The 15,601-nt window shown below is 44.6% G+C and overlaps 1 protein-coding gene across 1 annotated transcript in view; it reads right to left on the bottom strand.

The window, feature by feature from the left end:
• Nucleotides 1-10,573: 10,573 nt before the first annotated feature.
• The window catches only part of LOC105559569 (irregular chiasm C-roughest protein-like), a 132,027-nt gene continuing 126,999 nt past the window's right edge, over nucleotides 10,574-15,601 (bottom strand). The window contains exons 9-13 of the mRNA XM_012007964.1: nucleotides 15,102-15,257; nucleotides 14,378-14,628; nucleotides 13,967-14,202; nucleotides 12,117-12,246; nucleotides 10,574-10,711 (exon numbers count right to left, since the gene is read on the bottom strand). Coding sequence (XP_011863354.1) covers nucleotides 10,613-10,711; nucleotides 12,117-12,246; nucleotides 13,967-14,202; nucleotides 14,378-14,628; nucleotides 15,102-15,257 — 872 coding nt within the window. The 3' untranslated portion in view covers nucleotides 10,574-10,612. The remainder of the gene's footprint in view (nucleotides 10,712-12,116; nucleotides 12,247-13,966; nucleotides 14,203-14,377; nucleotides 14,629-15,101; nucleotides 15,258-15,601) is intronic.

The following is a 15,601-nucleotide window of genomic DNA, read 5'->3' as shown; positions in this document are numbered from 1 at the left end:
CCCCCCGGAGGAAATGTTTTACATTATTCACACACCGATCCACCGTCTCGTTAAGCCTTCCCTGAAAAAAAAAAATCATCGATAGTATACAAAGTATACAAAGGAATCGTACGCGATTACACGTGAGATATAGAAGACTATATTTGGGCGAGTACAGCAACGAAAGTCTTGCTTTCCGAGGCACATACATGGAAAGTGCAAATTCATCGTCTTTCACTGCTCGCGCTAAGCCAAAACACTTTGGAAAAGGAAAAAAAACACTTTAACGCGCGCCACTCAAGAATAAAGCGATCAGCGTAGCAAATCTCTCTTTTAGTTTTTGCAGCATATTTAATCCCGATTAATTCGACCCACTCTACATCGTTTGGAGATCGAACGAAATTTTCGTGGACGCGAGAGAAAAAAAGGTTGAATATTCTTGCGGAGTGTCTCGTAATCCTCTCTCTTTTTCATCGATCTTGCGAGAGGGATTTTCGGTCAACTGCGATACTAAGTTAAACGTAATATCGCAACAATTTCCGAGAATAGAGAGAGACAAATGACGAATTGTCGCGTCTCCAAGAATTTTCTTACGCCCGAATGAAGTGCCATCGTTACCCAATGACTTTGTAATTATTATTGCTCTTATTGTTGCCACGTCACTATTATCTTAGCGTCACAATTACTCTGCTTGACCCTACGCGCCGATACTAAATAGAATGGGTGCACCGATGCATATATTAATGTGCTCTTTTAAGAAAGACGGCTGACTCGGGGGTAGCTCCTAGCGTTTTCTTTGCAACGATGCAACGTTGGTCGCACAAAGATTACCTTGTTTCATCTCGGCCTTGCACAAAATGAGAAACATATACAACGTTACGCGGCAGCGAGATACAATGTAATTTCCAATATATCGACGCATCGATAATTGCGCACTGGATAAGGGGGCATAAAAAAAATAGCGTGCCGCAATATCCGAGGTATGAGTCAAGAAAAAACATGATACGAGAACGAAGGGAAACGTCAGACTAACGGGGGACTATGTTATGGCAGATATTTAATAAAATATAATAACATCGGCGATATATATGTACATATTACATTCTACGGAAACATAAAATAAACGGCACTACATTCGCTTAACGATAAGTACGTAGATGGGCTACAAATAACAAAATAATAAAATTAATAATATAATCATTACTACATAATTATCTTGCACGGAAATGCGATCACCAATAAGAGATAAAATGTACATCATGATAAAATAGATCGTATATATATGTGTATATATGTTTTTTTAAGCTATAAAATTGTATTGCATAGTAAAAATTGCGTTTTTTAAAACACATTCCTAGATATTATATTTCCAAAATGTGTGATTGGTGCAACTAAAAGGACTCGATGCTCCGTGACAAATGTACGAAGAAAGGGGTGCCATATTTACTTTAATTATAAATTTTAATAATCTCATATATGAATTAATTGATCATAGTTAGCCTTATTTTCAAACATACTTAATAACAGAATGTTTTAAGCGCTTTGATTGACCATAATCGACAATTATGGATAATTGACCCATTGTTTATCTTTATCTTACATCTTTATCAAGGAGAAGACACGATTCCGTCAGATAAGGCAAAAATATCCCGCTTTGAGAACTAAGGCTCGAAGGGACCGAAGAATTGTAGAAAAGTTTTATGGGAACGTTAATACGTCGAGTTACACCAGTCTCATATGCGGAAGTATAATATGCGTGTGTAAAAGAATAATTAATAATAAAAGTAATTAAAGCACTCGGTGAACGTGCACACAAATCATGCGACCACGTACAGGACGTAACTGAAATAATACACATGTAATGTAACGTAAAATAAAATCTCTTTGGCTTTTTACACGATTGAAAAGAAGTACGCTCCGCGTAAATGTACGAGGGTGTATCAGAAATTGCGCACATCCTCCCGATGATAATTCCTTCGTCACAAAGAGTTGAAATTGATTTCTTCTTTTTGCACAGAAAACGTTGAATTGCACGTCGTTGTCTATCACAAATATGCGTTTTAAACACGTAATTGCTATTCGGCTTAAAATTTTTTCGTTAGAGTCCGTTTAAAATTAGGTGGAAGATTGTTTCAGAATTTGCTATCCATTCTCACGCTTCAAGCTTATTCGTCAGAAATCTCTGTTAAACAGGGGACTTCTGATACAGCTTTACGTATTTACATCGTTGCAAATCGTGCTTTATCCTCACTCGTGCATAAGACAAATAAGATAGAGATTTCGCCGTGTTAAAAGAAAGCAAATAACCGCGTATCCGGATAAGCTAAGGGGAATGATGGAGATACGGGTGATGTCTGTCGACTCTACCGTGCGAGGGACGTGAAAAATCGAAAGTAAATAGGTCGTAATATTTTTGTACTTACACTCTTACGGTAATATCATGCGCGTGTCGAATGAAAATGTCGATTACGCGGTCACGAACGGATCCCCGGGACCTCGTTACGGTGAAACGAATCAAGAAAACGCGATGTACGTTTAGCTACACTGGGATGAAGAATTATTGGCACACTGTCATATCGAAATAGATTGACCACTTTGCGTTGCAATAAAGTTCTCAGGCTCACTCACTCGCATTAAGGAGTTCTCGCAATACCGTGCCGTCGAATACAGCCGGGTAAGCGCTTTCGAGTTCCCCGCCCGCCTTCGGCGCGGGGGACGGATACGAATTGCCACGGCAATTTTTTATCTTACACTTACGTCGTTATTTACTGTACACGCAATCCGTCGAGATTAGCGTTTAATCAGGGACTTTAAACCGGTATAGTTACATCTCTCGACGCTCTGTCGCGCGGAAATGGATACCGCCGAACAAGTACCGGCTTTCAATCCTCGCGTTTCACGTGTATATCGAGGGCACGCTACTGCAAAAAATTCTTCACTCTTTCTTTCCTTTCACGCTAACGCGTTCTCATTCGTTCATTTTCTCTCTCTCTCTCTCTCGCTCGCTCTTTTCTCTTTTAACGGAAGATCTTGTGCGAACATTGCGTGTATAATCTCTATCGGCGTCACTCACGCCCCTTTTGTTCTCTTTTTTTTAAATTGCTACAGGTACATGCGAGGAATTCGGAATTCAATCTTAATGTAATCGATAGCGGCAATTGCAATCGAGGCTCCGCGATACGAGTAATGGACATGATATGTTACATGCGTTCGAGCGTGGTTGTGTCTGACGTACTTTTAATTGAACGCACGTCATTTCGAAATGAAATTTATTCTCGCGCTAAACGCGTAAATCTGAAACCTCGCGATTCGATTGTAAATTCGGCGCTGGGAAAAACCTGAATTTCAACTTTGGCTTCTTCTTCTTCCTCGATAAAAAAAAGAGTGCATTTTTACACGCTGATAAGAAGTTGCACGATACTTTTCAGTCTGTAGTGGATTGATACGCGATCACGTATTTTTTCTACGAATTTTGTTTGTGCGATTTCGTTACGCTGACGAAGAAACTTGGTTGAATGGCGTCGATTGTCTAAAAACGAAATTAAATTCCCGCGAATTCGCGTCTGTGACGAAACAAGGAGGAAAGCAACGTTACACTTGTTTCGTTGGTGCTTCACATCGCCTAGTCTCTATCACAATGATAAATTTCTATTGGTATATGTTTCAAGATTTAAAGAGTACTAATTGTCAAGTCGCTGTAATAAGAATGAATGAATCGGTAAAAGCTATCAGTTCAGAAATGGTCGGCGAGCTTGATCCAAAGGATCGTTTCTCGAAGTTTATTCATCGTCGGATATAATACGTCCAACAAAAGTTCTTGTACCGTCGAGTAAAACGACACGTCACCTTATATACGATTATGTTTCTGCACGGGGAAATTCTATTTTGTAAATCACGTTGATTGCCATCAACCCGTTAATATCGTATGGTAATCACGCTACGGTAAATGTCGCTAAAATCAGCGTTTAAATACGCATTGGATATGTTTCGCGATGTGTAAATTATGAGATTCGAGGGTGCTTTAATCGAATATCGGCGTCAGATCACGGTACAAGAATCCTTTGTACTCTTTACATGGCAATTTAACGATTTAATTGATTTGTGCATCTTTGCGTTGCACGCTGGGAATACGCTTATTAATTTTTATTTAGTTTCCCCGATATGTCCATTGCGGATACCGATAAATTATATCGTTAATTTATTTCATTAATTAGCGTATCGTTCCCGTAGAGAGAAACTCTATTGAAATATTTCCATGTAAGAAGATCGCGGATAATTGGGAAAAGAAATTGAGCTGTTATTTAGCGAATCAAGTGCCGGTATCGAAAAGTTGGCAAATAAATAGTGAATCTGAAGAGTCTTCAAATCGCATTTGATTCGTTTAATTCTCGCGAAAAAGATATTTGATGGCAAACAGTTTGCCATCAATCTTTCTCGCGGCTAAAAATGTTCTTCTCTGCGATCAGTGCTTTTTCTGACCAATTTCGGAATAACGTTCCTCATCGTTGCCCTACATCTGGCGCGACGTATCGCGAGGCAAACAAAATGACAACAACAGATCGACGTCGGCTACCCGTTCCCGGGTACGCGAGAGTGTCGTTCCTAACGTATTAAAATGCAATCAATTGCGTCGAATGCGTAATCAATTTGACAGATCTGATTCCCTTTGAAAAATGATCATAGTACACGCACGCACACATACACACATACACACACGGAAGATACGTAACATAGACTTTTCGCAGATGGCTACTCTTTTAATTTCCCGCTTTCCTTTCCTCTATCCGTAACAGTGGCGGTCGCGAGACGACCGCGGAAGAAATTTAACATTTTCTTTCTCTTTTCGGCAAAGGGATCTCCGTTGTCGCTGAAATAAACGCGTTTCTCGCGGTAATTGAGCGAAAGCGATCATCCTGGAATCGGGAATTCACGGCATCGCACTTTCAAAGCGATCAGCTGCATCCGGTTGTCGCGAAACACGTGGATGTCGGGGGCGATTTGACGTGCGCGCGCGACGACGACGTCGGGGTTTTTATTTCCGATTGACTCGCGCGGACCCACGCACGTTCCATATACGTTCTGAGAAAAAGCTTAACATCGAGAAAAATATGGAGGTATATATTATCTCCTATGTGTGTGTCGTTCAGTCGAATTCGAAATAGATTATACTCATGTAATCCATTGCCACGTTACGCAGCTCGCGGTAGCACGCAAAGAGAGCGCTCATTCTCTAAAAAGTCACTTTCCCCATTCACGAATCTCTCTTGGCCGACTCGGCCCTTTTTAATACTCGCGATTTATAAGACAGGGGCAAAGTCGGACGCATTACCCTAGAAAGGCATACTCGCCATATTTTTTTGATGCCCGGTTCGGTTCGGTTCTTTTAACTCTTCAGCATCGCGGGCATTTACTGATTACATTTGCATTTTAATTAATTTGATCCTCTCAGCGTCTAGCATATTCATGCAGTCGTAGCGCACAACTTTGAAGCCTACTAAAAGAGCTATGAAATTTATATACTATACATTTTATGCAGTAGTCGGCAGTCTGGAGTTTTGTACGTAAATCCTAAAATTATGAGACCTCGGGGTTAAAGGGGATCGCTAGTATTAAACGTATTAATAGTATTACGGGGGTAACAATTCGGAGCCCGTTAATCGATACGCGCCATTTTTATGTCTGAAATATAGGAGAGTGAGGCTATTGATGTAAGTATGGGCGAATGAAATGGTACTGAAGGGTGAGATCGGGTGAAATTCCGGTATATGACGTATGCCGCTCTAAGGTATTTACTATTTACAGTGTTGCATCTCGACGTGATTTGAAACGTGCTCTACGATCGCACGAAACGCGGCTGAGGGCGAGTAAAAACGACCGAGCCGGCGGATAAACTTTGCGTAATAGTAGTAATAGGCCATAATCCCTAGTCGTAAAGTATGAAAAGTATCAACAAATTTGAAAAATTCCTCGTCCCACCCCCTTAGGCAATTATTCGTCTTTCGTTATGCGAACGGGGTCGCCCGCGTTCGCTAAAAGGGACCGTCTCTTACATTGCCTAGGAAATTTGACTTTACAACAACGCGATCGCGCCATCACGCTACACCCATTCCCCGCGTTCCTTGACTAAAGGCGAAGAAATTGATATAATTCAATTAATAATTGACAGATAACCAATTAATACGTATAGGATGGTCCTACGGCAGAAAAGGCGTAAACTCCTAAGATTCAAACGACATAAACTTTTTCTAATTTTAACATCGCCACACGGACCATCCAGTACATTGATTGTAGTTACTTCTCGCGTGTATACCTCATTAATCTACAGTTTTTCTCTTTTTTTTCCTCTTTGTTATAATAGAAATCGTATGTAACTTCTGTATGTATAACTTCTCCGTGCCGAATGTACTCGCGATGAGGCGTCCCCAGTGACGATCCGATGACGGATCCCCTCTCGCCTCCCCGCCGCACATTCGGCATTCGGAGAGTACCACTTGCAAGCGCGATACTTATATATGCATTATTCGCCATTCCGCGCGCACACGGTGCCGTCGTATGTGCGCGCCCCGCGCGAAACTCAAGATTCCGAAATCTTAAATAGTTAACAGTAACATCGGCGTGAACATTGTACAGAATGATCGAATGATGCACGAGAAGCGAAACCCCGGATGGATGATTCGCGTAATCCCTTGTCAACGGCCCGCATCGATGATTTGACAACGCGTCGGCGAAACCGCAATTTAACTGTCATTCACGCGAAATTAAAAAGTTGTACGTTGTACCGTGAGCGACGGACTTTTAATTAAGGTATCGCACTTCTTTCCTACTTGTTGACAGTAAGCCGAAAGTTTGGGTTGCCGGCACGCAAGAGAAAAAAAGAACGACGTTGTAACGAGAAAGAGGGATAATTTCAATTAATAATGTAGCTTAAAGGGCTCTCTGATACGAGTTAGCTATGCTTTCCTCCACGTGGACGACAGTTAGAAAGGATGTTAGTACATTCGGTGCGTTAATATTAAATTAAAGCCTTCGTTAAAGCCTTGCCTACGTCGTGACTTCGACGACGCGTTTTCGCTTCGAGAGGAAAGAGTCACGGTCGTCATTAAGGAGATAAGCCGATATAATTTCTCGTCAGATCTGCGAAACCCTTTCGCAAGTGACGCGGCTGATGTCCTTTCGAATGAACGGGACTCCCCGTCTCTTTAGCGCGAAACATTCGTCACGAGGCGCCTCTCATAAAGTGAAGTATGTATGCACATAGTGGTTCACAGTTACAAAACTAACTAAATCTTACGAGATACGGTGAGCAATAATTCCAGATATGTACAGAAGTATTTATGTTACAGACGTTACGATATAAAGATATCTTCTTGACGACGCGAACGCGTAAGCGCATTCGCGGTCGGAATTTTAGCTCCTCAACGTGCGACGATCGGTATCGTTTAATAATAATTTCGTCCTACTCCCCCCTCGACGGTACAACGAATCGCCGGGGGTTTCTCGCGCGCGGATTAATCGTTATCCTGACGACGTAGGATACGCGAGCGTACGGCCCAGTCTGTAGTGTGCAGCCTTCGACTTTTGAAATTGTCTTAATAATTGATAGGCTACCCTGTTTCGTTATCATTATGAATGGTATCCCTTATGACCGCTCTATACATCACCATGTATTTTTCTCAGGATACGTTTTTCTCGATCGCACTATAACAAATCGAGGATCGCTCGCGCCGTCGATCGTTCCCGAGGAAGGGCGGATGTAACGATGTAACATAGTCTGATAAGTCGCACTTTTCGTACATTTTTCAGAGCGGTTATCTTTTAGAATAGCTTGAAACTTGGAGATATCGTGAGAGATTTAATGTTGTTAAATCTGTGAAAATTAAATTTCCATGGACACCGACAACACGTTTCTTAAATCACAAACTTATTTCGAAGATAATATAAAAGTATATGTTGATTCGTGGCGTGTCGGAGTTTATATTATAAAAATGAAGAAGCGAACTTATCGAATCTCTCCTTGAATCATTCGATCCTCGGTAACGAGCCACGGCATATCGCGGTGAAAACGACATATGCAATGGAAAGGGTGACAACATAATGCGTTACGAGAGAGTAAAATTGAGCGCGGATCTAGTCGCGCGCCTTCGTCATTCTTTTTTGGAAAAATGCGCGACGAAACCGCGACGTCGCAGGACATCGCGCCCGCGTTTCGTATTTCCCGTTACGTTTTCTTTCTTTATACGTACATAATAATCATTTATCAATAGTTATTTACATGAAGCCGTCCCACCCCGCGCGAACGAGCTTATTTCAAATAGAATTCGCTTTCACGTAGTGCCATCACTCTATATATAGGCCCTATGCTCATATTGACAACAGGTGTATAATATATTTATATATGTATACCTAATGATTTTCGCTATCTATCTTACAAATACGAACAGCCGCAAAACACGCGGTGCCGAATTCCCTTGGCGCGAACCCGCGCTTACTAATTACCTGTCCGTCGCACGTGGAACTTGAGGCCGGAGGAAACGCGAAGCCACGAACTTGTCGCGATCTATCGTCGCTACGTAAAGCCACGTGGCCACCGCGGCGTCGTCGTTAATCCTTAACGTGCGCCCTTAAGTCTGCGGATGTTGCACGAGCGGCACATCTCTTATAAGCTAATCTGTCATTATTTCTTTTTCCCTACAAATACAAAAAGGCAGCGCGACACAGTGAACATCGCAGTGGCAGCCGAAACGATCTCGTTGCGGTTTGCGCCTGACATTCGTCGGTGTCGCGTCATGTGGACGTCCCAACTGTCTTGTTGAAAAACCTATTAGTATAGGGGCGAAAGTGAATTTTGTAATTTTGTAAATGCAAAGAAACATCTCTCGAGAGTTACTTCTTTAACGTACTTTTCCATCTAAGCTTCGCCAACTACATTCAACAATTGAAATATTGTATGTAAAGTATACTTACAATTTGAGAAATATACTGTCATAAGTAATAATCGAGATCATTGAGGAAGAATACGTGAAACACTGTGAAAAAGTAACCACTCTCATTGTATCCTTGCGAATAAGAGAGTCGGGTAGAATCGTCGCACTGTGAATGTCAAGCGTAAACCCAGCTTCGGTTCACTACCGGGAAGCGGCTTCTGCAATAAAGCTCCCAGCCTCGTGGAGGATCCTCGAGGTCTCACGAGAATGACCGTGTCGTCGATCGCGTCGACAGTGTCTCCCGGTATTTCGGCTACCACCGCGACAGCAACAATTCGCGACGTGATTCGTTCGGACCTTCCGTCGCTTTCCGCTCGAGCGAGTCTTATTAAACGCTTATTATATAGAAGATCTAAAGTACGTCAATAGAAGATTGTCGATACCGAGTGGTCTGTTTTCGCCACCGACCGAAGAGAGTACCTTCGATCCACGAACCCAACCAACATCGTCCCTCCCTCCCCCCTCGTCTCGTACTCACGAATATCCTCCGAGCGCACTCGCGGCGCTCTTCGTCGCTCCTAAATCTAATCTTATTGACCCAAAAGGAGAGTACGTCCGTTCCCTTCGATATCGGCGTCCCTTTCGCACCGGCCGTCTCTTCGGCGTGCGTTGCGTTTCACAATCGCGCAGCGAGATAGTTTGATTTCGATTGATGCAATTCTAGCGCAAGCGTATCATTAACGCGAACGAGTCGCTCGTTGACGATCGTATCCTCGTCGATACCTTCCTTCCTTCGCGAGAGAGTCTCATCTCGAGTGTCCCATCCGCAACCCTCTTGCTGAGATCGACGGATCTTGTCGCGGCACAAAGCTACGATCCTCGCGGCGTTAAACGACGGTGGAGGATGTCCTTCGATCGTTGCCCGATGACGCTCCGGGCAGACTCCACGCACCGAACGTTTCCCGCGCGCCCTTCCAGCCGACACTTTCGGGAATGTATTTCATCTCTTGGTAAGTGGCCGCAGCTATTCCATCCCGGACGCGTCCGGGGGCCGGCCTCAGAATGTCGACTGTGCTCTGCGCCGTTCCACCGTAATCCCTTCTCTTTGTCAGCAACCTCGTGGTAACGTCCGGTTGCGCTTTCCTCAGAGTCAAGTCCGATTCCCACGGGCTGCTCGAGGCCCGGGACCAACTTCTAGACCCGTCCGTCGAGCCCTCGCGCTCCTCTCGATAAAGACGATGATGATGATAACGATGATGCCAGACTCTCTCGTTGAATCGCCTACCGACCTCGTACTGGACGTCCGCGTGACGTCGCCGCACGAGCTCTCGGTGATCTCTGCTAGCCGCATGCAACTGCCGAAGCACCAGTTCGATATATTTGAGCGCCTCGCCATTCTCCGCCATTCGTTGTGCCCGGTCCGTGACCCCGCCATGACCCCTGCTGCCCCGCGACCTTCGTCCTACAAGTCGCTCGTACTCCGCTCTATAGCGTTCCGTGTCGTGAGCGTGCCGGGCCTCGTCGTAGCGGCATTGACTTTGTTCCGATACGTCAACGAGACGTCGCGCGTCGCGCGTCATCGTCGATCTTAGCGTCGCCGGCCGCGGACCGAGCAAGTAGCGGGGCGTCTCGTGGGCGCATCCGAGTTCGAAGGTGGTCTCAGTTAGGCCCGAGTATCGACGGTTCTAATTCGGATAGATCCCCTGGCCTCATACGTGCGTCGCTAACGTGCCCACCGCGGATGTGCGCTTCACCGTCGCCATGGCCCCGTTTGGGCCGCCGGTGATGTAATGCGCTGACAATGGGGCCTGCAACACAGAAAGAAACGCGACATCCTGAGTCACATTATCGACCATTTTACCCCACGCTGTTGGGAATCCTATAGATACTACTTTGCTTCTATCTATCGTGTGTTTTCTTACTTCAATTTAAGAGAAAAAATACATACTTTCTCTTATTCAGTTTAAATCTCTTGTTGAACTCGAGAAAGACACTTGTTAACTAAAGACGTGCCCCCATAAATCGCGCTCGATAGATTCGCTGAATATCAATTATGGTTTCTACAGATTTGGACTTTCCACCATTAAGACTGTACCAATTATAGAGGGAGATAAAATTATTTCCGTTGAAAAACTTATGATGTACTTATTTTGTGTATCTATAAAAGTTGAAGTACCATTAATATATTTTTATGATACGTAACACACATATTTAATTACACCATCTCCATAGAAACGTAAAACAGATATTCCAGCTAATGTTCCCATCTATATCCATTAAACTATAAAGCCTCAAATAGTGCAAAGATTGAATTATACAGTATGAACACATTCAGCGAGTAATATGCGAGCGGAAAAGTGGTAAAAGCCATATTTTTTCTCATTTCGGGAAATAAAAGGATTTGTGAAACTGCGTAATACGAATTTCAGCCACGTTATTATGGTACTTTTCCTACGGTCCTAAAGAAAAAAAAAATTCAACATTTTACGTTTTCGCCATAGCGACTGAACATTGTACTTTATCAAACGTGTGACATTATTACTGGTTTATAATATTATTTCGCTCAATAGCTCGTGTACCGCACTGCGCTGCGCGTTTGCATTGATCATAAACACCTAGTCAGGTTGCTCGGTTAAATCGGAACGTAAGGGAAAAATAACGAATCGCCATCGCGAATTTTGTCAGCCGACAAGAGTCGTTAGAGACAAACGATTCGGAGGAATAAAAAATAAATTACAGTTTAACTCTGGATCGTATTTACATGCATCCCTTAATACCGCGCTCATATTATGTAGAGTCCAAGATAAAATCCGGAGCGTCGATGAAGCTCAACCGTGCTTGAAACACAACTTACCTGATTACCTGGGTTTTTTTAAAATTTTCTCTTTTTCCTCCCCCCTCCCTTCATCCCCTCGGCGAGGCAAAGCTCATTTTCTTCGCGTATCTTACGCGGAGGCATGCGATGCGGGGAACAGACAAAAACAATTTGCAGGAGAAAATTTACGCGCCTCGGGGAATTGGAATGGGCCCGTGCGGGAAAGGATTAGCGCTTGCAAAATGAAAGTAGTTGGCGGGCGCAGTTGCAACGGCTTTTGCAATATTGACAGCTCGCGCCCGATCTACCCCCAAGTTGCGCCAAGCCACCGCGTAGCACTCCGCGCGTCGGCGTAACTACGTTTAGGAATTTGACATACATTTCGCTATTGTACCAACCTGCGGGCCAGCGCCGTTCAAGGTATTCAAGCTATTCATTCTCATTGCCTGCGTGTACGGCGGCGGTGCCGGCGTGACTCCCGGCACGGCTGTGTGCGGCGCGTGTCGGAGCTGCTCGGCCGCTGACATTCTGTATTCGTTTGTAAGAAAGAAATGCAGCGTTAGTGACGGGAAATCGGGCTTTTTCTCCCTCGCGTCGGAATTTAAATCGCGAAAAGAGAAGAGAGAGGCACACCAGGCATGCAAACAGTAACTGAATCCGACTCGTCGCGACTTCGTTCCTGTACAGGCGTCACGAGTGCTTCAACGTTTCTTCGTTGTGCGAGCGTCCAATATATTCTCATTTTCATTCATCGCATCGAGACGGTCGATCAACGATTTACAACTGACATTGGACACTTGATAAAATTAATGAACAAAGTACATAAAACTTTAAGGTGTTCATAGTCAAATCTTATATTCAAGAAACCGTCTTGAATTTATCGGAAGATAATCTTCATGCGATTGTAAATATAAGATTTCACTGTGAAACCACCGCTCAACATTTCATCCTCTCGAATAAGACTCATAATCATTTAGACTTTCGCATAAGACACTTATGTGTAAAACTTGTAGAGTGTAGAAGTCGATCGTAAGAAGGAAGAGAAAAATGATATATTCAGATTGAAACTGAATCACTGGGAAAAAAAGTATTCCAAAGTTTCGCCAGTCATGCGTTTATCATTGACGTTGACTGAAAGCGCTCCTCCGCGATATCTCTCGCCATTTCGAAAAAGGAAAGACTTGGCGAGACCGCCGCACGTTGACAGCTCTCGGTCAGCTTTTATTCTACGTTATAACCGCGGAGCTGAACTGAAACCGTAACGAATTCGCTCCTCGTCTCGAAGCGAGGGAGTCGCCTCGTCCCGGGCTCGTACTCGTGAGGAGCCTTGGATTCCGGGTCCGAATTGAAACAAAACACGTGAGGTTGTTGCTGTTTGCATCCTTGGCGGAGGAAGGTAAACAGAAGGAAGAGAGGAGCACGTATGAACCGGATGCGGGTGGCGAAACGTGAACTCGGTATATCCAGACACAATACTGAGACGCTTCGAGGTCATCTCCCGGCGGGGAGGGTATAAAATTTTGAAGGGAGGGCCGCCGAACGCACAACGAAACAAGAATTTTAAAAGCACCCGGGGAAAGCAGAGGGCCAAATTCAATGTGCCGGTCGCCGGCGGAATTTACGCGAGCCTTGAATAGAATTTACGCTCCGCTCCTCTGAAGAATTCTCGCTCTCTCCTCGCCCCATCCCTCTCTTCCCCGGTGATTTTTTAATCATCGTGCTTCCGTAATATTTTTAAGGGAGGCCAAGCATTTCCCGGGTGCTCTCGCGCGAGGCGCAACCGCGCTCCGCTCTCATATCTAATTTAGCCGTTCGCGACGAGCGCATTCCCGGCACGTACGGCGTGAGATTCTCGCGCACGGGGATGACAAGCGTCGCGTGGCGTATACGTAAACGGGACGTGACGCCGCCTAAGGTATCCGCGGCCGATCAATGACGCGAGCCAATTATAATTAGTCCGAGGCATCCGCGCGAGCGCGATCCTGGAATCGTGACTATGTTGACACCCTCAGAAATTTTGGAACTTTGATCGCGTCGCTCGCTCGGCGGAGGAGCAATTATATCACGCCGAAGGTACTGCCTGGTCTGTCCCGTGGTTTAATCCCGTCTCGAGTCGACGACCTTGGAAAAATTTTAACGCTCGATTAGATCCCGACGATAAAACGAGTCCCTTTTCTCCCCGGTTCGTTGTCCGAACGAGCCGACGCCGTCTTGTCCGAACAGAGAGATACTGGGGAGAGATACTTACCTGAGATAGGGGTTGCCATATGTCGCGGAAAATCGCGGATCGATCGGCGTCGTCTGCGGAGTCGTGCTGCCTCCCAGGTTCGCCGAGCTGAGTCCGATTTTTTTCGACGACAGGATACCGCTCGAGGGTATCCTGCTCAGGGACTCTCGCGACGCGCCCATGCTCTGCGTCGTCGGTGGCATGTAATCGCGAGTGTAGTCAACGTATGGCACGTAACCGTTGTTGTTACTACCATCCTGCGAAGACAGACGTCTCACTTAGAGATATCGATAAGACACGAATTACGAGGAGTATATCTCCATGTAAAAGTCTGCTCCCGGATAAATCGATCGCATTTCTTTTCTTTTTTTTTTCTTTCAAAGAGGTACTTGACAGTCGTTAAGGTATCGAACGTACTCTAAATCCACTTACGTTATTCTTCGGCGGGAAGGAAGGCTCGGTATAATCGGCGCTGTAACGATAACCGGATAATGGATTCGGCACTGGTCCAGCGAGCGCCAAGGCGTTTACTCCTCTGGTACTTCCTTCGCCTTCACTGTCAAGGGCCGTGACACTTTCCGCGTTGCTGACACTGGATCCCGCTCGGATGTCCGCTTTGACATCCGAGAGGTTGCTGCTCCTATCGCTTTCTCTGTATCGATCGGCGTTGGAATCGGTCTCCTCTGTATGAATTAGAAAAAAAACGACTGCAATCGACGGAGGTCTTGAGAAATTTAACAATTTGTTGTGGCAAAACGGCGACAAGAGCACGTTAACACATGTACTGCAGGACGTATGAATATAGAAGAAAGATCAAATCTTAAAGCGCTATTCCGAGTGTTATATCGAGCACAATTGGTACATTTGTTACTCTGGAGCAATTTTTCTTACAGCATCTGGTAATCTATTGGGTCATTCCATAAATAATGCGGTCTTCTAGGGATACTTTTCAAGTGAAACAAAATAAAAGCGAATTAATCATTTTAATTCTAAATATATTTTCCTTCGTTATTTACAGCTTCTTGCCACTTTCAATTTTCTGGCGATAAAGGTCTTTTACTTTTTAGCTCGAGAATAAATCAGGCTTCCTTTCCTAGAACGTTATTTATGGGCTGACCGAATATATATCGTCGTATTGGGTTTTGTAATTACTTACGCATATCAGTCTCTTGAGTTTGCGCCGTACGTGGTCGTGGCTGCTTAATGCGATCGCGACATTGTAGAATGAGTAAGACTATTATGCCAATCAGGATCACGCAGACAACCAGTCCGCCGATGATCAAGATCAGTTGCCAATCGACTGGAATCAACGCTAAGCGTCATGCCTGGTTAAAATCTCGTTTGCCAGATGAAGAGCGAGGCGCGCGCCAGTTATTAATATACGCATCGCCGCGCGAAAAGTGGCACGAGTTGACAACATCAAATTCCAGACATGTCTTTCTCTCTCTCTCTCTCTCTTTCTCACTTTCGGATAACAGCTGGTTTTTATCCGCGTGTATTTCACCCGCGGACGCTTTTACGCTAAGGCCTGGCCCCGCCAACGTTACATTAAGCTTAGTTTAATTCGTTCTTTGTCTCTTTCCAACTGTTACTTTAGAAAGACACAATCACGAGTTAAACCAAGATTAAAGTTGAGCGACGTTTGGTGAAACCGGG

This window comes from Vollenhovia emeryi, unplaced genomic scaffold, assembly GCF_000949405.1.
Source record: "Vollenhovia emeryi isolate VEMERY1.0 unplaced genomic scaffold, V.emery_V1.0 DF939264.1, whole genome shotgun sequence".
NCBI classification, from domain to species: domain Eukaryota; kingdom Metazoa; phylum Arthropoda; class Insecta; order Hymenoptera; family Formicidae; genus Vollenhovia; species Vollenhovia emeryi.
Note: the sequence above shows the minus strand (reverse complement) of the source record. Positions and strands in the feature narration are given on the sequence as shown.